The sequence below is a fragment of the Neomonachus schauinslandi genome, chromosome 6 (assembly GCF_002201575.2).
Source record: "Neomonachus schauinslandi chromosome 6, ASM220157v2, whole genome shotgun sequence".
Taxonomy (NCBI): Eukaryota; Metazoa; Chordata; class Mammalia; order Carnivora; family Phocidae; genus Neomonachus; species Neomonachus schauinslandi.
The window spans coordinates 103,103,352-103,127,950 of record NC_058408.1 but is presented as its reverse complement, the minus strand read 5'-3'; the positions used below and the strand labels follow the sequence as shown (position 1 = coordinate 103,127,950).

Genomic DNA, 24,599 nt, shown 5'->3' with positions numbered 1-24,599 from the left:
GTGTGTGTGTGTGTGTGTGTGTGTGTGTGTGTGTGTGTGTGTGTGTGGTGGAGTATTATTCGGCCATAAAAAAGAATGAAATCTTGCCATTTGCAATGACATGGATGGATTTAGAGAGTACAATGCTAAGTGAAATAAGTCAGTCAGCGAAAGACAAATACCATATGCCTTCATTCATATGTGGAATTTAAGAAACAAAGAAACAAACAAACAAAAAAAAACGACAGACAAGCCAAAAAACAGACTCTGAACTATATAGAGAACAAACAGATAGTTACCAGAGAGGAGGTGGGTGGGCGATGGGTGAAATAGGTGAAGGGGATTAAGAGTACACTTATCTTGATAGAGCACTGAGTAACAGAATTGTTGACTCACTATATTGTACACCTGAAACTAACACTGTATGTTAACTATATGGAATTAAAATTTTAAATATATATACACAGAAACATAATATTCAAATTAGCTTCATGGTGAAAGAGCTTCCCAAATGTATGGGGGGAGATGATATAGAGAGTCTCTGGTGATTGATCCTGAGTTGAGAAAGCACATTTATAGCGGAATCAGGGCAGAAATCCAGACTGGGTTCCTGAGGAGCAGAGAGCTAAATTCTTTGGACATTTTTTATTTACCTCTATTGGATTAGATCCCATTTTATCTATCTTGTGTGGGTTTTTTTTTAAATGTCAAGAAACATTATCTTGGAAAATAATTTGCCATCTTTACAAAGAGATGACTTTCTGAAATATATATACAAGTATTTGTTTAAAAAAAAGGGAAGGAAGGAAGGAAGGAAGAAAAGAGAGAAGAAAAAAGAAAGAGAAAGAAAGAAAATGGGGTCTTGGTCCTACAAACACAAGGAATTGAGTTCTGTCAACAACTTTATGGTAATTTGTTATACGAGCAATGGAAAACTACTAAACGCTCTGACACTGGGTCTCTCAGACCGGCTGTCTGACCAACCATCTGTCCATCTGAGATACGGTAAGGAAAAGGACAAACGTTTCAGATTTTATAGTCTAGCAGGAAAGAGACACATTAAAAATTAGAATTAACGTGTGAGAAAGGGTGGTTCAGAGAAATGGATGAATCTAGCAGGTTAGAGGAAGGTTCTTTCTTCCTAAAGAAGAAAGCCAAAGGCTGACTGGCATTAGATGGGGAAAGGTGGTAGAAGCTAGGATATGCTGAGGGAGAGGGGGACATGGCACACTTAGGGAGGAAAGGTGCAATTTAACCAGTGTGCACAATATTGGGAGGGGCGGGTAGTGGTGTTAACAGGGGCCCAACCAGAAGAGGGTTTGGGGGCTATATTAAAGAATTTGAATTTTTCCTAAGGGTTATTTGGTAGCCACTAAAATAAATCTGTGAATAGATTTTGAAGTTTAAAAATTCACTTAGCCTGCAGCATGGAAAATGGATGAGGGGAAGGAGGGTCAAGATTCGATTTAGGTTATTATAATAGCAGATCTGAGTGGTTTTGGTGGGAGTGTGTGGATATACCGAGGATGTGGGATTTAGATTAGGACATATAATCAATGTATTTTTGGTGATTCCTTAATGTGAGAGAACAGGACAGGATGGCTTGTGGAAATGAGTGGCCAGTGGGGTGCCATTTGCTGCAATGGTAAATCCCTAAGGAGAAGAAAGAGGTTAGTTTGCTGAGATTTCCACTGTTCCTGAGGTGTTTGTTGTTTGGGGGCAGTGGGGGGCACTGCAAGGTTGACAGGCTGTTTTGGATACTTAACTCTGAGAAGCCTATGGGGGCGTCCAAGTGGTGATACTCTGAAGGCATTTATATCTAAGGATCTGGAGCTCAGCGGAAGCTATGAGGCAAAGAAACACAGGGCTAAGGACAGAAGCCTGAAGAAACATGTAGGGGATGGAGGGAGACAAAGGAGCAAACAAAAACTGTGTGAAAGGAAGTGGCGACAGAACACACAGAAAATATGGTATCATAGAGGCCAAAGGAAACGAACTTTCCTTTGGTTAAGGAAAAAGATTTTCAACAGGCCACATAGGCTGAGGACTATCGGGTATGAACTGAAAGATGTACAGTAGAGTCTGATGCAGACTGAAAAGTGACCTTTAGATTTTGCTACATGCACGTCCCTGGTAATCCTGCCCCGCACAATTTCAGTGAAATAAAAGGCCAGGCGCAAGGTTTCTGCTTCCTGTTTCTCCACTTGGATGGTCAGTCCAGCTGCGGGCTTGTGGAAGGTGGGGCTTACCAACCCTTCCTTCCCCGACCTGTGTATTCCTCTTCAGATTCCATCCTTAGGTTTCTCTCTAGTCAAGGGTCTCCCTCCCAACCCAATCATTCAATCCTCGTCTACTCAGTGTGAAGCTGGATAACTAGCCAACCAACTAGTCTCACAGTGACCATAACAAACTAGTGTTGTTTAAATATACCTATTTAACTGCATGCCGCACCCACCAGCTGATCCTGGGAGCAGAAGGCAGGCCAGTTTTGTTCATGGTTGACATACATATGAAGACAAACCCAGCAGAGACTTCAGGCGTCCTGAGGGCAGACTGGTATTTGGCACCACAGCTCCCATTCCCTCTGCCATACAAAGGTGTTTTCCTCGCCTTCCCAGCTCTATTCACAGCAGCCTCTCTCTGCCGCCATTTCAATGAGCTTCCACTTAGACTGATGCTGTAATTTTGAACTGTACACACTTATCTTAGATTTGCTAATTTGAAAACACACATGCACACAACTCATCTGTAAGTAAGATTTAACCACCCAGCAATCTGAGCAGTAGACACAAAATTTCATTTGGTATAATATCTAATACTTATGTGAAGCTAATTAAAGATAATTTGGTCTTAATGAGGCAAAGAGAATATAACAGTGTTAATTTCAAAGTAGGCTGATCCATGAAAGTCAAGTAAAATCACTTCCTAGGCCCAACATTTCCAAAGACCTGAATATGAGTATCTGATGATTCCCGCATTCGTATTAGTGGTTAGAATGAATAATCCTTCACATCTGTGTAATGTTTCATAGTTATTGACAATCTTCACATCGTGATCTCACTGGATGCTCACAACAGCCCTGTGGATGCTGGGTTGTAGACGTCAGCCTCCACATTTTACAGATAAATGAAAACTGCAGTTACACAGCCAGCAAGCAGAAACCTGGAAAACCGTATTTGAGGCTCTGTGCACCCTGCCCCTCACCTCATATTTTTACTACTGCAAACTTGAATTATTTTTTCAAAGGAACTTGCAGCAGGAAAAACATAGTTAAAGAAAATACTGCCCATTTGCAGCACTGAGCCACCTTAAAAATAGAGACATTTCTAATTGGCTTACTTTATGATGTAAGAAGAAGGAAACATTTATTACTCACATCTATGAAATCTAAGCAGAGTTTAAGTGTGACATCATACAAATGGTACTTCAGACACAGGCGACTACAAACCAACAGGCACATATGGGAAACACATTTAAGAATGATCCTCCTTATGGGCTGCCATCTTTCCTCATCATTTCCTCTTTCTGGTTTTATACTGCTATGGGTATTTTTTTCACATGAACATTTTACATCAGAGAGTCCTTTGATCATTACAGTTTCGATTCAATGCTAGAACCAATGGACTCTTCTGAGGGTGAGACAGTGGCCATTTCCATAGGCCAACTAGGGGTACCACCCACTCTGTAACTCCCACTTGAGAAACTGGACTGGACCAGACCATGACAATGGGGCTTCCACCATTATTGTTCCACCCCAGACAAATGCACACCACTGTCGAGCCATGCCATCTTATTACTTTTCCCCTCTAATTATCAAATGTCACAAAAGAACATTGTAACTACAAGAACGCCACCCACCCCCAGCTCTCCAAAGAACAACTATATTTGATTTTGATTCATCTATTTAAAGAGTAGCACATAACAAAGTCTACTCATCTGATCTACCAGATGAACTAAATGTCTACAGTGCATCTCCCTGAGGTAGGAACAATGTTTTTTTTTCCTTGACTAAAGTAGCTAAATCCAGATTGGCACAGTACATTCAAGGAAACATTAAGTGAACCTCAACACTGAGCCAGATCCCATGGCGGAGTCTAGAGAAGCTCTCTCAGCCATCCTCTATCCTAAACTAAGGGATATGATGCTCCCAGGGCTTGTACTGCGGCCATGACCCATACCTTGACTCCAAAGCCTCTGGCTTTTTCTAATTGAAAGGAGGGGGTAGGGGAGAACTGGCTCACGGAATGACTCTAGCTATATGAGCCTTCCAAGACAGTATCCTTAGTCCATTCTTCTCCATTTGTTAAAAGAGAAAACCTAACATTACACCTACATACCCTGGTAAAGTAAGAAACTTTAGGGGAAAAAAATTTTGATGACCTCAAAGTACAAACGAGATCAAACTTCTCCTTTGGCAGGTTTTCAGTCTGGGAAAGATGAAGGGAGATTGATTACATCAGAAAATCTAAGATGTACCTGTTTAGAATTACACCTTTATACCTTGTGAAGGAGGCCTTGAAGTTATGATCTAGTAGATAATGATCTCAAATTTCTCATCAGCTCAAGTAAGTGTATCAGCAGAGGTAAGGAAATATATGAAGGGAACTTTTCTTCCCACATTTAAGTGCATTTTTAATCTGTCTCGGCACCCAGACAAATGGGTACTCAAAAAAATAAAACAGTGAAGGTAGTTTTTAAAGTACCACCTTAAAAGTCACAAAGGGTAAACCCCAGACAAATGCACACCACGAAATTGATCAGGCAGTTAAACAAAAGAATAATTCATTCAGAGTGAGCCTCGTGAGAAAACCCAAAAGATAACTTCAGAGTCAGAACTGATGAGTGAAGGACTACCTCAGCAGGATAAAACGGGGAGATTGCAGGGTTGAAATTTATTAAACTGAACATACAGATAATGTTTCCATGCCCTTTTGTCACTATCCATGATACCATGGGCAGGTAAAGAATTTTAATGAATCCATAAAGCCCATCAAAAAGACTGTCAGAATGCATTTCTCAGGCAGAGTTTGAAATGTCTTATTTCCAAGGCTCCCCTCCCAGTCAGGTCCTGAGAGCGGCAGAACCACATAAAGCTTATCCAGTTAAACCTTTATAGGAGGACAAAGAATCATTACACAACACTGTCATTCCTCAGTAAATGAAACATTTCCTCTATCCAACCATCAAGCAGCTGTCAAAAATGATGTTAAGATTTGAAATTACTTGCAGCAATCGAGGACAATATCAAACATGCCAAATAATGACAATGGCTGACATTTATAGCACACTTACCCTAGTTGTTGTAGACCCTGTGCTAGGCTATTTACTGGTGTTCTCTCATTGAACTCCCACAAAATCCAAGAGGTAGGTGCTAGCATTATCTAATTTTTCTAGTGTGGAAATCAAGGCACAAAATAGTTAAGTAACTAACTCAAGGTAGAAGAACCGGGCTATGACTCGCTCTTGAGTTTTTGTTAACCACTTACTATACTCTGACTTCCTAAATGATGGTATGCTATGGTATTTTGCAGTTTGTTGTTGTTTTTAAAGATAACCATAATCAGAGAAATACTTGGTTATGAATGTGAAAATAACACTTCGGGAGGAAAAACGTTTCAGTAGGCTGAGAGAAGAAAATTTAAAGATTAACACAAAGAGATTATTTTTTAAAAATCCAATTAACTACTACTCAATCTGTTGGCTGTGTGTGGATGTGTATACATATATAACTATATATAAAACTATATATAGGGGCGCCTGAGTGCATCAGATGGTTAAGCACCTGAGTCTCAGTTTCAGCTCACGTCATGATCTCAGGGTCCTGGGACCGAGCCCCATGTCAGGCTCCCAGCTCAGTGTCGAGTCTGCTTCTCCCTCTTCCTCTGCCCCTCCCCCTGCTCACATTCTCTCTCTCTCAAATAAAAATTAAACAAAAACAAAAACAAAAACCTATGCATATAAAACCTAGGCAACTATCCCATGATTAGCAAGAAGGAAGACCAGCTTGGTAAGACAAATTCTTTTAATGTAAGCACAATTTGACTTCTTTTTTCCATTTTAAAGGTAAGGTTTTAAAATCTTAGATTGAGAAAAAGGCAGAGGTGCCAGTACCTTGACAGCATTTTAAATATTGCAATTTGCCAACAGTCAATCCAGTGTCCCCACCCAGCAATTCCTTGATTTCAACATTACCTTCTATTTGACCACTTTCTCCTATCTTATTCTAGGCAATTTGAATTTTTTTCATGCCTGATGATTTCTTGATTCTGTCACTGGAAACTTCCAGAACACTGCCCCTTTCACTTAGAGTCACAAAGAGCTGGGTTGTAATACTGTATTTCACCAGCAGGTGTCACGCCCTGAAACACCGTATCTTCCAACTCAGGCATCTCTTAATTGAGATTGGGAGTTATAGAAAACAAGTCATTCTAGTTGTATTCAGCTTGAAAACTTAGAATTCTTTACACTGGATTTACCTGCAATGTAAAATACTCCATATGTATGAAATCAAAGCTTAATTATAAATATTAATATACATGTAATATCTTTGTCAGTGCTAATACACTTTTTTCCCCCTCGACCTGCACTTACTTTTTAAATTTAAAAACTATGTTATAACCACAAAATTGCATTAAAAAACAAATGCAGTTTTGATAAAGACATGAATAACATACAGCTATGGAGGAGACACTGTACACACACACACACAAAACTGTACCAACTTACCACTACTACCACAGTCTGCACAAGAGAGGAGTTCTTCTGGTTTCTTTTCACGATTTGATTCTTTAGTCCCCAAGCAGAAGCTACATATAGGAATGGGATCAGCACGGGGCTATGATAAAATTAAAATGAAGAAAAAAAAAAAAAGTCAGTTTTCCATTTCAAAATTAACAACGAAACATTAAAGTCAAAGCTTCTTACGTATTTCTTTTTTTTTTTTAAAGATTTCTTTAACAACAGAAAAACTGCTGAGTAAGGTATTCCAATCAACATTTTCTAATAAAAAATCTTTAATTATTTGATGCTAAATTATTATCTGAATAATGCATTTAAGATTCAGAAGTAGTTTTTATTAAACCAATGAAATCTTAAGACATTTATAGATTATATAACTTTCCTAAAATGAACATTATTAAAGATTCTTTTGGGGGCACCTGGCTGGCTGAGTCGGTAGAGCATGCGACTCTTGATCTCAGGGTCATGAGTTCGAGTCCTGTATTGGGTATAGAGATTACTTAAAAAAAAAAGATTCATTCAAAATCTCAATCGTTCCCCTAATTTATAGGCCTATAATAAATGGACTCATCTTTTCAGTATTATAATTTATGAATATCTTCTAATTGTTATTTCAGATTGTTTTAACTCAACTTTATCAAATGTTTTAGTGCAGGTTACTATTACTCATCTATTAAATTTTTGACCTAAAGTATCGGTGACATAATAACAGAGTGAGAACTAAGCAAGAATTTTAAAATTCTGTAGGATCACTTGGGAAGCTCAAAAGACGGTCTTCAAAGGTAAACGACACCATGCCACACAAAGGAGGTAAACTCTCAATCTCTGACATTCCCACTTTAATAAAAGAAACAATGAAACATTTGTCTAACCCCCCTAGTACTCTTTAGCTCTCACTGAGGTAATTGCTTTTAACAACGTATTAAGTCTGCATACCTCTCAATGTCTCCAATGTTATTTATGGCTACCAGCAATGCTAATATTCCCATTCATATAAATAGTTGACTGTGCCTACAGATCTGGTCACATTTATTCTGAACAGCCAAAACTGTATGAAAATTAAAATTTTATTGCATATTCCAAGCCTTCACACATGTTGTCTCTAGCCATCTGAATGTAACTATAACGTATTTATATTTGAATCTCATGAATCAAAAATTCAGGGTAAGAAAAGTTAGCATAATCATAAATGTTTTTTAATGTAAATTAAAAATGAGATTTTGCAAGGTCTAACTTTTAAAATATACAGCAGCATAGAATAAACCTCATTTGTTCAGCTACTGTATCCCAAATGCCTAATTAATACATTGCCCGATACACAGTAGGCACTCAAAATATATGTTAACTGAATAAATGGAAGAAACATATGCTAGTTAGAAGAAAAACCTCTCATCTCTAAGACACTATTTCAAATGGTTATAATGATTCCAACAAATGTCGGTTCCCTGTGAAAACATGTCATCAAAAACCAGAATTCGTCTTATGACTGAGGATTTGCAAAATTGTTCAATATGATTGTTAATTTCGTCCTACAATGGGGGTGTTCATTATCTTGCCCTTATTTTCAGTTTAATTTGTTCTTTTAATATGCACAGGCTTTACTTTCTGAAGTAGCTATGCAAATGTGTTTTTGTAGCCCCAGTTAAAAAGCAGAGTATAAAACACTTTGTACTAGAAAAATCCAAAAAGACAAGCTACAACAAATTGGTCACTGACTCCAGCCACAATTTTTTAAATGCCAGATAATCAGCACTGCATAATTATGGATCCATAGTTATTACTTGCAACTGCTCAACTGTAGTACCTTGGGAACACTTCTGTTCCTTTAAAGAGCAATTAAAAGAACAATCTGGTTTTAAAGTGACAACATTCCCCTGATAGATTCTAGCTAAAACCCAGTCCTTGTACTAATGGGATTCCTGCTTTCATTTGGTATAACAATGCTCAAGCCATTGCTGCCATCCTTGCAGTGATAAATAATTTACAAAATGTCACATATCATTCATGCAATGAAACAAATCCAAATCTGCAATCCCATTTTTCTTTTCCCGATGAATTTTTAGCTGTAAGAAAGACATGGCCATCAGCCAGCACTCGTGCTCATTTTTCGTTTTTAACTAAAGGTAACACAAAGGACAAAGGTTGCTAGTAGTTCATGGCCAGAAAGACTGATGTCCCACACTCTGCCCAATAATAGAAAGCATAGATGCTATCACTTCACGCTACATTCAAGTGAACCCCACCAGGCTGATGTATGCTCACAACCATTTATTTTAGGGATAACTATCTCACAATACTCTATAAAACCACTGCATTATACAGAAATGTCTGCCCTGCTGAATTATTGATAATTCAAGGCACTTTTTTGCTAACCTCACTATAGCCGAGTCTAATTAACTTTAAAAAATTGTCACTTGTAAGAAATGAAACTTCTACAGTAATGCATGTAAATGGGTCACAAAATTATTATGATTCACTATTCTCAATCAGACTTCATATAAACTGTTTCAAAAAATAATCCCTGGTAATAGATTAAAATGGACTGTAGTCAGAAAGAGGTCTGAATAAATGGAATTCAATTCTACCCAAGTCCACCACAGACAAATCATATTTAAGAGGTCTGAAAATGAAACCAAACATCTCCTAATTCTTAACCACTTTCTTTGAAATTTCACAAAAGCACCTAACCTGTTGATCACATTTACTTATCAACATGACTGAATATTTCAAACTAATCTCAAGAATTAACACCCATGATGGATAGGTTTAAACTCTGCAACCTGCTCAGGAAATGACTCCTCCTCATCTCCCATGGAATCGATGGTCCTAGTGTAGCTGCTAGGTAAGAAGGCACTTTACACTATCTCATTTAATCATCTCAACAATCCTGCCAGGAATGTTTATTATTATTATTATTTTAGGGAGGGAATTAAGGATCTGAGTAGTGAGGTAACTTTTCTAAAGTTGTACAAGTTCAACTGTGGAACTGGGATTCAAACACAGGTCTGTCTTCACCAAAGCCCGTTTCTCACCTTCAGTACTTACTCTCCCACCCCCGACTTCTCTCCTCTCAGAAAAATAAACATTTAAAATCATCTTTCCATCAGTGGGAAGAACTCTTTACTAATGTGCTCATAATCTTTTCCATTCTATTTCTCCCATGACCAATGGCAGGTTTTTAAAACTATTGTAAAAGCAACCACTACTATCCTATAGACTACTATTACAATGGTGAAAAGGTACCTTTACAATGGAGCTCCTTACCCAAGTGATCAAACCTATCACCAGTATGTGACAAACTAACATTATGCGCCTCCCAAGTGTGGCACTAAAGGACTCAGCACAGCCTATGCAGGATTCTTGCTAGAATTATTCACCCTGAATCTAACCATAAGGAACCAATCAGGCAAATCCAAATTTAGGGACATTCTGAAAAACTACTGGCCTGGACTCTTCGAAAAATGTCAATGACACATAAGACCCAATAAAGGGCAGAACCAATTTAGGCAACTAAACTGGCCCGAAAACTAAATACAACTTGTGATTCTTATACGGATTCTGGGTTTTTAAAAAAATTACCCTGGGGCGGCTGGGTGGTGCAGTCAGTTAAGCATCCGACCCTGGGTTTCCGCTGAGGTCCTGATCTCAGTGCAGAGTAGGTTTAAGACTCTGTCTGCCCCATCCCCCCTTGCTCTCCTTCTCTCACTCTCTCTCTCTCAAATACATACATACATACATACATCTTTAAAAAACTTTACCCACAGTTATTAAGGACATTATTTGGATAATTAGGGAAATACACACTGAGAAGTAGACAATATATAAACTGGATAGAACAAATTTCTTCAGTCAACACAATTGTGTTTATATGAGAGAATATCCTCTTTCTTGGCAATTATGTGCTGAAATATTTTGGAGTAAACTGTCATGATGTCTATAACTTAAGCTCAAAAGATGGTGGGGGAAAAACTGTGTATCTGTACATGTATTAACAATGTTAAAGGTTGGCAAATCTATGTAAAGTTTACATGGGTGTTCATTTTATTATTCTTTCAATCTTTCTGCATGTGTACAGTTTTCCAAACAAAACACTGGGAGGGGGGTGTAAAATAGTACCCCCTCCACTCTTAAAAAAAGATCTACAATGGATTGGATTATTATGTAATTGGATTACAAGCATTCATAAAATAAAGTATCTCAATCCAATTAGTGATTCACAGGCAATACAGAGGACAGAGGAACTGTCAATCCGTATAGTAGGGGGACGCAAGTACCAACACTCTCGAGGACAAATGACCCAGTTTTCTTCAACAAATAAATTAAAAGGGAGACAAATTGAGCAAGCAAGGAAGAGAGAGCAATAGATTCGGAATAAGAACCAATAGGTTAATAGAGATTTAAAAGACTGATCTGCCAATCACAATGTATGGTCCTTATCCCGATAATGATTCTTTTTTTCTCTTTTTTAACATTTTATTTATTTATTTGGCAGAGAGAGAGCATAAGCAGGGAGAGCAGCAAGCAGAGGAGAAGCAGGCTCCCTGCCAAGCAGGGAGCTGGATGCGGGGCTCGATCCCAGAACCCTGGGATCACGACCCGAGCTGAAGGCCGACGCTTAACCAAGCCAGCCAGGCGCCCCCTTGATAATGATTCAAATAAAGTATAAAATAAAACAAAATAGGGCGACCCATTAAAGGAACTGGGGCTAATCAGCTTTGAACACGCTGTTGGGAAGGAACAAGCTGGATGTCTTCATCCCAGGGAAAGGGCTAGATTTGTTCTTCATGGCTCCAGAGTGCAAAACTTGAACAGGGCTTATCCTAGAGGGAGTTAAACTTTCCAACAGAAATGTCCAAAAATTGAATGGATTGTTTTTTCCTGCTTTCTTTCTTTATTTTATTTTTTAAATTGTGGTAAAACATACATTAACACAAAATTGACCACCTTCACCATTTTTTAAAGTATACACTTCAGTGGCATTAGGTGTATTCACACTGTTGTACAACCAATACCATCATCCATCTCCAGAACTTTCTCATCTTCCCAAACTAAAACTCTGTCCCCATTAAACATTAACTCCCTTCTACTTTGTCTCCATGAATTTGACTACTCTAGGTACCTCATATAAGTGGAATCATATAGTCTTCATGGAATGGATTATTTTTGGAAGGCCCCCTATAATCAGAAAACACCATGGGAGAGGCTGGACCAGGATGGTGAGGACGCCACAGAGAACAAAGCAACCTCACACAAGCTGGGGATCTGGGACCCTTCAACGGTCCTTTCCAGATCACATATTTTAATGGTTCCATGGCTGGATAATCTCTGTGCCTCTTCCCAACTCTGCTTTAATTTTTTATTGATTCTATTATACTTAAAAAGACGTTTCAAAATAAGTCTTCAGGACTCTCGACCTCAAAATTCAATAACCTCTTCTGAGAAAACATCCTTTAATTCCAAGACAATTCATTTTGAGAAGTTCTGTATTTGCTTATGGTTACTTTTGTTTCTGCCCTGAAGGAAACAGCATGTTTATTAATCTTGTCAGTCTAAGTAAGTGGAGAAAAATAAATGAAAGTTCATGCTAGATGGGAGCCAGGTGCACATCCTCTTTGACGAAGACACTAAAAGGGTTTTGTCTCCATGATCTCCACTCACAATGATCAGGGACACAGCCCTCTCTTTCCATTATCCCCTATGGATTCATCTCCTCGGGTCATCTAGAACTTTCTTGAATTTACTTAAAAAAAAACACACCATTTTAGGGAAAAAAAACCAACACCATTTTAGTAGTTCCTAGTGTTAAAAGCAACTCAGTATTTTTCATTCATATATTCATACCTGTATCATTGTAAGACCTGGATTTAAATATTAATCTCTGAGCCAGTTTTCCTCATCTGTAAAAGGGCACAATTGTGTCTGCGTTGTCTAGCTCTGGGGTTGCTAAAGCTCAAATATGAGTGTGTGAAAGTACTTTGCACACTATAAAGCTCTATTCAAATATTATGATTATTGCAACATTCACTTCAGCTATAAAAACAAAAAACAAACAAACAAACAACTTAAGTCCTTAACAAACATCAGCACAAATGAATTGTGGTGGAGCTTAGAATTATTCTATGATAGACTTTGTGAGTCCCCATGATAAATATTAATCTTAGAGGGTTATTATTATTTTTTTAATGAATTCATCAGGGAATAAAAGAACAGGAAAGAAAACGTCTCGATTGAGAGCCAAGAGGCCCTGATTTAATAAAAGGAAAGGTCAAAGAAAAAGATGCCAGAGGAAGAAAAGCACAAACATATACTACAAAAGTAAACAAAGATGAATATAAATCCTTTATACCCAAGTATCAAACAGTTCATCTTCGGAGAGTGTTCTCTACACTTCAGCTCAGACAACTTAATTCGGTAACTCCAAAGCGCGTTGTATAAAAGGGTTTTAAGGCTTATGCATCTCTTCAAATTGCACCCTTTTATCATCTTGTACTGCAATCTGAAGTTTAAGTAATGCTTTGCTGTTTACCAAAATGCTTTCCTCAAGTGTCTCACAAGTGACAAACACAAAGCCTACGAGACAGGATTGCGGCTTTTTCTGTCTCCGTTTTACAGGTAAGTTAAATGCCTCCCTAAGGTCACATAGCTGTCAAGACAGAGGGTCCCAGGCTGCCAAGTGCAAGCCCTTTGCTCTTCCACTCTTCCATGGCTGGTCCCTCATTTCCTTTGGAGCTCAGATTCAGATATCACCTTATCAGAGAGGCTTATTCCTGACCATTCTCTCTGAAATTGCATTCCACCAGCACCACTCGGGATCCCCCAGGCCTTGCTGTATTTTTCTGCATGGCATTCATCACTGCCTGACATATTCTGTATCATTTGTCTATTTTGTTTCACTTACTAAACTATCAAAGCTCCATTCTGAGGGCAGAGCCTTTGTTCACTGCTGTAGCTGCAGCTTCAAAGTGCGTTTGTTGAATAAATGAACAAATGAACAAACTGCTTTTAGGTTTGGAAGTGGTTCCTCTGGTTCAACAAGGTCCCAAAGACTATTGTTCTTTCACATGTATCCTTAATAACAATAATATGACGTGTTAAGCAACCATCAATGGCAAGGCAGCTTCCATCACTTGTCTAGATTGGCTTTTATTCTACTCTGACCACTTATAATGAATGACCATTTGGGCATAATTGTATTTTCTGGGTATAACCTGACAAGAGAGAACCAAAATTTAAATATCAGCTGGGAGGAAATTATCTCCACCACTACTGGGGCTCGCTCAGTGATAGTCACTATAGGTTGTATGTAAAATACATCTGGGGCCGTGCCCAGTTGCTAGTACCTATCTGTGAGCCTCCTTACCTTTTTTCCCCTCTCAAGAAAGAAATGTAAGTTAAAAAAAAAAAAAAAAGTAGGAGTAGGAGTCAAGGAAGATGAATACACTGAAGTGAGAATAACAAAATTATAACGAGCATGAATCTGTTCAATCTATTTAAAAATATTTTACAAGTTTTGGGGCTTTATTATTGCTAGTGAATGATTTCCCACAAACTTCACAACTGATAGCACAGGTACCACAGAGGTTGAAAAATGTTTCTTTTGTTTTTAGGGTAACTTTTTTTTTGACACTTATCTAATAGAGAACTTAAGTTTCATCTCTTGCCACTTAACCCACTCATTCAACTCATCAAGCCTGCTCCTAATTAGGATATAGATCACGCACACTTGGCATTTCCCTTTACGGCAATTCTGCTCTAAGATGTAGTCTTTGAAAATACAGTAACTCTAAAAGTAGAGACTTCCTGTGATGCTCTAAATTGCCTGGGATTTTAAGAGCATTATCTTGTTCCCAGCGGCATGTGCTGTAACTGTGGTCAGTAACAGACATGCCTCTGCAGGAAGGTTTGGTGACTGGCTTGCCCTCATGGCCATCCTTCAGGGGCACAAGAGAACCTTGTTTGTGATGTGTCTGTTGCCATTTTCTCTACACTCACGGACCCTTTTGTTTTATTCTAAGGCTATTCTTGCCATTCTATTATGAATTTTTACCTGAACAGATGCCATAATTTCTTCCAGAAGATAATTGGAGATACACTTATAAGACTTCTCACAGGCAACAATTTTACCCTAATTTTATACTCGCCATATAGATTTTTGTTATATCACCTCCCTTGCTCATTATACTTCTCTGTGGGTAATTGGTTCTGTGAGGGAGCACTACATTATCCCCACTGGCTCTGGACTGAGTTTCTGCCTTACTCTGGGCAAAAGGATTTATTATTGCTAATGTATGGAGATCTTAAATGTGACTGCTATATTTTACCTCCTTGTCACAGTGAAGAGCGTTCTCTGTATTTTAAGAGTGACAAGTAAATTAAATCTAATAAAATAAAAATATTTAAAAGCATCCCTATACATATTCATAAATATGTCACTTCTTTTTTCATTTAAAGAATCACTTAGAAACAAAAACAGTATCAATGGACCAATACCGGGAAATGCCCACAGTCAGAGGCTGATTTAGAAGCAAAAAATAGTAAAAGCTTGACTTCAAAGAAATAAGAAAAGGAGAGAAGGAAAGACTTTCTAAGAACATCAGCCCCAACAGTTATCAATTGTGTGGAGCTAATTGAAATGCTCACACTGTAGGTACTCTAGAACTTGTTCTAATTAGGCAGGTGTGCCATTTATAAGAGTGCTGATTAAGGAGAGGGATTCTATTGGAAGGAAACAAATCTAATCTGGCATACTGCATTTAACAATAGCATCTCATTTTTGTTGTTGTTGTTTATTTGTTTTTGTCTTTGCAGATAGAGCCTACAAATTTGCTGAGGGCGGGGAAGCCAATGAAGCAATTGCCTTCCCCAGCATCTTTAATTTCTTATCTGGACAGGGACTTGGCTTTTAAGATTTCATCTGAACGTCTCTCCTCCACCCCTACCATTAGAAACTGCAGATACTGCATTTATCTTCTTAAGAGGGATCAAAGTCTGATTCAACACAGCTGGAAATTCAACACATGGTTACAGGAAGTCTGCTTAGGATTTACAAACTATTCTCTCTGGCAAGCCTGTCACAATATTAGCAATATAATATAAACTCTACTCTAGGTTTTGAAAAATGGAATTTTAAAATCAATTCATATTCGAGTGTCACAAATCTTTAATTTTTTTTCCCAAACTATTTTTTTAAGAGCAGTTTTAGGTTTACAGGAAAACTGAGAGGAAGGTAGAGAAATTTCCCATCTCTCCCGGCCCCACACATTCATAGTCTCCCCCATTATCAACATCCCCCCACCAGAGTGGTACCTTTGTTGTCAGTGAAGAACCTACAATGACATATCAAATCACCCAAGCCCACAGATTACATCAGGGTTCTCTCTTGGCATTATACATCCTGTGGGTTTGGAAAAATTTATGATGACATATATCTACCATCATGCTATCATACAGAGTATTTTCACTGCCCTAAAAAATCCATCTGTTCATCTCTCCCTCCCCTCTAATTCCTGGCAACCACTGATCTTTTTTACTGTATCCATAGTGTTACCTTTTCCAAAATGTCATATAGTTGGAATAATAAAACTAGCTTTCTTGGTTGCCCCAAGGCATCTGTTTTAATCTAGATGTGGTGCCGAATACCCCACATAGGCACAACTGCAGCCATTCTCATTACCAATTCCACCAAGAGAAACCTGCATTAACTGCTCAGAGACACAGGCTACTGAATTTATTGTAATTAGATCCAAAAAGGGAAGTAGAACAACGAGAGGAGACATAGGTAGGTAGATTCTAACCAGAAAAATCACATGTTAGTCAGTTTCTCAGTATTATCATCACCAGCACCAGCACCCCTGACAATGTTCTGCATTCACAGAGGTTTATGTCAGTTAAGATGCTTTGTACTATTCAATAAGTTACTAATGTTTACTCAGCACCCAACTATGCCAAGGAGAATGTAACTGGTACTCCAAGTGCTTGTCGTCACAGAACCAACAGAAGTAGTGTAATTCCATTACCACACTTAATTCTCAATTGCCCTGTGGGCACATAAACCATCTGGTGTACAGAATTTCCATGCCCTTGACTTTTCTGCTTTTGTTTTCCTCACTTTCAGACTACCTTTGACTCTTTCAATTACAGTAGTCATTAGCAGTAGGAAAAGAGAATTGTTTGGGTAATTACTGACCTTGTCTTTTTAAACTCTTCCCTAACTTCTTTGTGGTGGAGGTTCTAGATCTAATGCTTTAGGACAGGCACCAACCGAGCACTTACGTGAACATTATTAGTGACACTCTGCTCTTTGGTGCTCCAGCCTCGTGGCAGGCTGTGTGGGAATTGTACAAAACATAAGCCTCCCCCCCCTACCAATGCAAGCTACAGCAAGGCCAGGAAGGGAAACACCAGATGTCACAGGCTTTCCCCCCAGGGGCAAAGATTTTTAAGCTCAATTTCCTAGAACTTTAAGTCTTAGAAAAGCCTACTACAGGGTATTCAGTAGGTAGAAGAAAGCTCATTTTTGTGAAATCTTTGTAGGTTTTTTTTTGTATATTTTAAGTCAAAGCTTAGTACACGGTGAGCTCTTTGAAGGAGATCCTCGTTTGTTTACCTAAATCAGCACACATAATGAAGAACTCTACACTGTAGATGTTTGATAAGTATTTGTTGAATATATAAATTTAACATTATTTCTCATACCTGGTACTTTCTCATTTTTACTTTAGTTTATAAAGGGTAAATAAAGAAATAATAACAGAACAGCATGTGGTTATGGGGGACAATAAATACGTTTTAAATGTTCACCCATTTTGAATCTTCACACCTCAACCTCTTACATTTTTTATTTATTTTTTTAAAGATTTTATTTATTTATTTGACAGAGAGAGACACAGCGAGAGAGGGAACAAAGCGGGGGCGTGGGAGAGGGAGAAGCAGGCTCCCCACGGAGCAGGGAGCACAATGCAGGGCTCGATCCCAGGACCCTGGGATCATGACCTGAGCCGAAGGCAGATGCTTAACGACTGAGCCACCCAGGCGCCCCCCTCTTACATTTTTTAAATTATAAAATATACATAACATGATATGTACCACTTTATTTTTAACTGTAAAGTTCAGTGGCACTAAGTACATTCACACTATTGTACAACTAAGATAATGTATATTTCACATGATGAAATGGACAGTTCAAAGTTTTGAATAAATGTATATACTCATGTAAACCCACACCTCTAGCAAGATACAGAGCACTACATAACCCCAGAAGTTCTCTCCTGCCCCCTCCCAGTCAAGTCCTTTCTACTCTCCTTCCCAAGCACCCACTACTCTGATTTCTACCACCACAGGTTGATTTGATCTGCTCTAGAACTTCATGTAAATGGAACCAAACGATGAATTCTTCTTGTGGGGCTTCTTTCAACTCACTATACTGTCACATTCATTCACATTGCTACATATGTCAGTAATTCATTTCTTTTTACTACTGAATAATATTTTGTTGTAAAATCCACAAAAACTTGCTTATTCTCTCTATAGGTGATCAGCATTTAAGTTGTTTACAGCTTAGAGCTAAAATGAATAGAACTGAAAAAAAAAAATAAATAAAATAAAATAAAATGAATAGAACTGTTATAAACATTCTTACATAAGTACTTTGTGGACATGTGTTTTCATCTCTCTTGCGTGAATACCTAGGAATGGAACTGCTGGGTCATAAGGTAGGAAGATGCTTAACTTTATTAAAAACCTCTAATTAGGTTAATCGAGAAAAGGAAAAAAGTTAATTACCAAAATAAGAAGTAACAAGGGGGTATCACTACAAATCTTCAAGACATATCAGGGACAGCTTTATGCCAATAAATTAGACAACTCAGATAAACAGGCAACTTCATTGATGGAACGAATTAATAAAACACCACAAGAGGGAATAGAACATCTGAGTAACTCTAAATCCAAAGAAAATGATTCGTAACTTAAAAAACCCCTGCAAAGGACTCCAGGCCCAGACACCTTTGCCAGTGAAATCTTTCAAATATTTAAGAATGCAATACCAATCTTACATGATCTATTTCAAAAACAAACAAAAAAACAGAATAAGAGGAAATATTTCTCAACTAATTTTATTAGGCCAGCATAATTCTGATACCAAAATCAGGTGAAAACATTACCATAGAAGAAAATTTAAACAACAATCAGTATCTCCCATTAACATAAACCCCATTTGTTTTCTTCTTAAATTTTACTTTAAAAAAATCAGTTTTACTAAGGTATAATTTATATATAATAAAATGCACCCTTTTAAAGTTTGGACAAACACATATATTTATATAATTACCACAACAACAAAGAATCAGAACCCTTCTATCACCTCAGAAAGTTCCCTTAAGGGTGAAATAGGTGAAGGGGATTAAGAGTATACTGTAATCAGGACTGAGCAACATAGAGAGTTGTTGAATCACTGTATTATACACCTGAAACTAAGAGAACACTGTATGTTAACTATACCGGAATTAAAACAAAACAAAACAAAAAACAAGTTCCCTCAAGCATTTCTGTAGTTCCCTCCATAGACCCAGGCAACTACTGATTTGCGGTCCCATTTATCAATTTTAATCTTTGTGTCCAACCTAAGAAATCTTTGCCTATTCCAAAGTTGAAAGGGCCTTGTCCTCTATTTTCTTCTGATTTCATGGTTTTAGTCTTTAAATTAAGTCTATGATCCGTTTTTTAGTTAATTTTTGTATGTGGAGTGAGTTAAGAATCAAGAGTCACTTTTCTCTGTATGTATATCCAGTTATTCCAGCATCATTTATTTAGAGAATTTTCTTCTTCCCACTGAATTAGTCCTCCAGATCTGGTCTTTTGTTTCCAAATTTGTTTTAGCTATTCTTAAGGTTCTTTGCATTGCCATAATTTTAAAAATCAGTTTGTCAATTCTAGAAAAAATAGTCTGCTGGGATCTCTATTGGCATTGTGTTGACTATACAGATCAGTTTGGAAAGTACTGACTTTGTAATATTACTGAGTCTTCTGATCCATGAACATAGATATTTCTCCATTTGCTTAGGTCTTCTTTAATTTCTTTCAACAATGCTTTATGGTTTTTGGGGTACACCTTTTGTTCATATTTTGCTAAATTTATCCCTATATACTTTCATACTGTTTGGTGCTACTGTAAATGATATTTCAATTTCTGAATGTTTATCGCTGCTATACAGAAATACAATGGGCTTTTGTATGTTAACCTTATATCATTGCTTTAGTTCACTCTACTTTTAGTAGCTTTCTTGAAGATTCCTTAGTATCTTCTGTAATATAAATAACTGTGATCTGAAACTAGAGACAGGTTTAGCCCTTCTCCCAATCTGCATGCTTTTCATTTCATTATCCTCCCTTAATGCATTAGCTAGGAACTCCAGTACAATGCTGAATAGAAATGATGAAAGGGAGCATATCTGTCTTACTCCTGACTTTAGGAAGTGGTTGGTCTTTTACCATTACTAATGGTGTTAGCTATGTTCTTTTTTTTTTTTTAGAAGATGCTTTGTGGGGCACCTGAGTGTCTCAGTCGTTAAATGTCTGCCTTTGGCTCAGCCTCACATCGGGCTCCCTGCTTGGCAGGAAGCCTGCTTCTCCCTCTCTCACTCCCTCTGCTTGTGTTCCCTCTCTCGCTGTGTCTCTCTGTGTCAAATAAATAAATAAAATCTTAAACAAAAAAATAAAGCTGCTTTGTATCAGACTGATAAAGTTCCTTCTATTCCTAGTTTGCTGAGAGGCTTTTTTTTTTTTTTTAAGATGAATGGATTTTTAGTTTTGTCAAACTGCTTTTCCTGTAACTATTGAGATGATCAAATGTTGTCTTCATTTTAGAGTATTAAGCCAACCTTGCATTTCTGGATAAATCCCATTCTGGATGAACTTCATAATATATTATCCTTTTTATAGGTTTCTAGTTGATTTGCCAATATTTCTTGAAAGATTTTGGTGTTTATGTCATGAATAATACTGTTTTATAGTTTCCCTTTTTTGCGATGTCTCTGGTTAGTTTTGGTATCAAAGTAATGCTGATCTCATAAAATGAACTGGGATGTGTTTCCTCCTACTTTCTGGAAGAATTTATCTAACACCTGCATCATTAAATGTTTGAGAGACTTCACCATTTACATTCACTGCCTACTCTTAACAACTGTAGGTCTAAGGGCCCCAGAGACATAAATGATTTTATATGAACATGCTTTAAAAGTAAGAAAAAAGTACGTAAGTGCTAAAAAAAATCATAGCTTAAAGGGCACCTGGCTGGCTCAGTCGGTGGAGCATGTGACTCTGAATCTTGGGGTCATGAGATCGAGACCCACATCAGGAATGGAGTGTACTTTAAAAAATAAAAAGACATGGCTTAAATCACTTCAATGAAAGGGTTATTTTGTTGTTTTTAAAATTACATGGAGGGGTGTCAGTGTGGCTCAGTTGTTTGAGTGCCCGACTCTTGGTTTCAGGCTCAGATGATGATTTCAGGGTCATGGGATTGAGCCCCACATCCAGTTCCACACTTAGCATGGAGTCTGCTTAAGAGATTCTCTGCCTTTCCCTCCCCCTCTGCCCCTCCCCTGACACATACTCACTTGCTCTCTAATAAATAAAATCTTAAGAATGAATGAATGAATGAATGAATAAATAAATAAATAAAATTACATATATACGTGGTTACCAAAAATAAAGTACAAAGATATACAGAATGGAAAAGAAGTCTCCCAGCTATGTCTAATCCCTGGACATTCAAATCCCTTTCCAAACTTTCATTGACAGGCCTGGCACATGCAAACATATAGCATCTTAAAAAGCAAAAGTGAGTTACACTAAACTATTTTCATTCTAACAGACAGAGGTTAATACTACCCTTTTGCTTCTACAAAAATGTACATATGTGCATTTGCATGTGCAAATATACCTTTAGGATAAATTTCTAGACATGAGATTGATGAGTCACACAACACGGGCCCTTTTAACTGCCTGAGGTTGTGCCACTGCATATTCCTAACATTTTACCAATTTTTCCCGAAGTCAGTTTTAACTTAAATTTGTTTTTCAAATCACTTGACAGAAAGTGGATTCAAAGGTCATACTTTAAGGAAGAAATGAGAATACAAACAAAACTGTGCCTCCACAACTATTCATAATTCATGGTTCATTAGTGTTCTTGTACATCCTCACAACTTTTACATGGGAGGAAACAAACCACACAAAGGTAGAAGCACTAGCCAAACAACACAGAGAACAGTAAATGAAATGCTACTCTCCCATCCAATGATCTTGCAAGATCACATAAAGGACATCATCTTGACACCAAAAAGTTAATTAAAGTAAGATTATAAGAGAACTGCACTGTGTGTGTATGTGAGAAAAAAAAGAAGGGGTGTATAATAATTATTGATACTGCGAGTTAAAGGAAACTCCCCAAAGCCAGCTTGACCGATATGGGCCAGTAAAATTTCTTCTTTTCCATATTCAGTGTCACAACAAAGAACAATTTGAAATCAGTAAGCACAGACCCATCTACAGAATTATAATATTAGTATTGTCAGGCATGGTTCTTCTTCTCTCCCTCCTCCTTCCCTCTTTCCAATTACCTGCCACAAGTCTATTGTGAAGGCCTGGTTCATGTGGGACTGTTGGTTGTCCACTGTTGGTAGTGATCTCTAAATTATTCAGATGATTTTAAAGATAGTTTGGGGGGGGGGGCGAGGGTTGTGACAGGAAATTATGTAGATCAGTGCTTCTCAAACCTTAATATGCAAACAAACATCTAGAGATCTTGTTAAAATGCAGATTCTGACTCAGCAGTTCTGGGATGGAGCCAGAGAGTGTACATTTCTAACAAGCTCCCTGGTGATACGGATACTGCTGATCTTCAGGTAGTAAGAATAAAGATACTTTTAAACGGTAAGCCCCAAATTACTCATATTCAACGTTGGGACAGGATTCTCCATTTCAATATGAGGATTCACGGAAGAGCAAACCCTGGGGTGAATGCCCTGAAGGGGGAGCTATTTCAACAGTGGCAGCAGCGGCAACAGTGGTCAGTTGCAGCAGTTCCAACAGTAACTGGCAGCAGCCAGCATCCAAAGGGCACTCACTAGGAACAGGTATTTGGGTAAGCACTTAATCAACCATTAAAATGTCAGAAGGTACGTACTGTTATTTCCACATTACAGATGAGGAAAATGGAGTTAATTTTCCCAAGACCATTATGCTCCAGGACCACTGCAGAACCCTGTCTAGTTATCAAGTCCACCATCACTGTGTAGTAATGGATGTCATCATTTCTCAACTTGACACATAGGAGGGGACAACTGTTTAAATGCCTTATTTTCTAGTTCCTGTAAAGTCCAGCTTAGATAAATAAATAGACCAATCATTGTAACTGATCACTCTGGGTCAAGGTCAGGAAGAATTCTAAACCATGGGACACTACAGATAATCTACCCCTGAATAATCAAGACTGGCAGTGTGTTCAGAGGCCACAGACATGATACTGTTTTTAAATCTCTTGGCTCTATTTGTTAACTATAGTGTGACAGAGTGAAAAGAGCTTGCTTTTGAAGTTATCTGAAGATTAACTTTGGTTACAATATGAATTCCAGCATATTTGGCTTCGAATCTACATTTTACGCTTTTTAGAGATCAAGCTAAACAAGTTCTCAGTCAAAAAGCCCTGTAGAGTAACCTGATCTGAACGGGGGCGCTTTAACTCAATGCCAAATAAAAAGCATGATCGCCTTATTCCACACAAATACCATTCTTGGATAGGCCAATTAATCATGAATATAACTTTTCAGACATTACATAATTTCACATAGACCTGCTTCTAGTGCCTGCCAAAGAAAACAGCAATTTGTATCACTAGGAATAAATCTACATTTGAAAAGAAATGAAAGTTACAAACATGAAATAGTGTAGCTCTGGTCACCTCTTTCATGCCATACTCCTTCATAATTTCTCTAATAATTTTATTCTACAAAACAGGCATTAATAAAACCTAAAATGATATAAGCTATGAAGTTACATAAATAAAGTAAAATAAGGAAATCCAAGTAATTTTTATACCAACAAGAGTAGCAACCTCTCAGATATGAGTAATGTCACTAAAAATATATATATATATTTATTATGACTTTATTAGTCATATGCACACTTCATACTTCTGGATCCTCCAATATCACACCAACAATACCGGTACATTAAATCATTTACTGTTATTTTTAGAAGAATCTGTTTTCCTATCTAAAATTATTTCTGTTTTCTAAATAAATGTTTCACGGATACATTCCATAGTAAATCAGGAATAAGGGATTAATTTAAAAGCAATCCACCAATATCTACAGTCAACATTTTAAAATATAAATAATATAAGCTGCTAAGTATTCTACTCAGAAAATACACTCATCAGGGTGGCTCAGTCAGTTAAGCGTCTGACTCTTGATTTCAGCTCAGGGCTTGGAGGCTGCTAAGATTCTCTCTCTCGGGGCGCCTGGGTGGCTCAGTCGGTTAAGCGACTGCCTTTGGCTCAGGTCATGATCCTGGAGTCCCTGGATTGAGTCCCGCATGGGGCTCCCTGCTCAGCAAGGAGCCTGCTTCTCCCTCTAACCCTCCCCCCTCTCATGTACTCTCTCTCTCTCATTCTCGCTCTCTCAAATAAATAAATAAATCTTTAAAAAAAAAAATTCTCTCTCTCTCTCTCTGTCCCTCCCCCCCACCCACTTGCACGTGCTCTCTGTCACTCTAAAGAAATAAAAATAATAAAAATTTGTAAAGAGAGAGAGAAAGGAAGAAAGGAAATATACCTATCAGCCCAGGATTACCTTCAGCATGTTTATAAAATTCCTTAACAG

General features: G+C 37.8%; 1 protein-coding gene across 3 annotated transcripts in view; it reads right to left on the bottom strand.

Moving 5' to 3' along the window:
• The window catches only part of KAT6B (lysine acetyltransferase 6B), a 170,340-nt gene that overhangs the window by 58,006 nt on the left and 87,735 nt on the right, over positions 1 to 24,599 (bottom strand). For all 3 annotated transcript variants that reach the window (XM_044916078.1, XM_044916079.1, XM_044916080.1), the window contains one exon: positions 6,706 to 6,814. In XM_044916078.1, the coding sequence (XP_044772013.1) occupies positions 6,706 to 6,814 (109 nt within the window). The remainder of the gene's footprint in view (positions 1 to 6,705; positions 6,815 to 24,599) is intronic.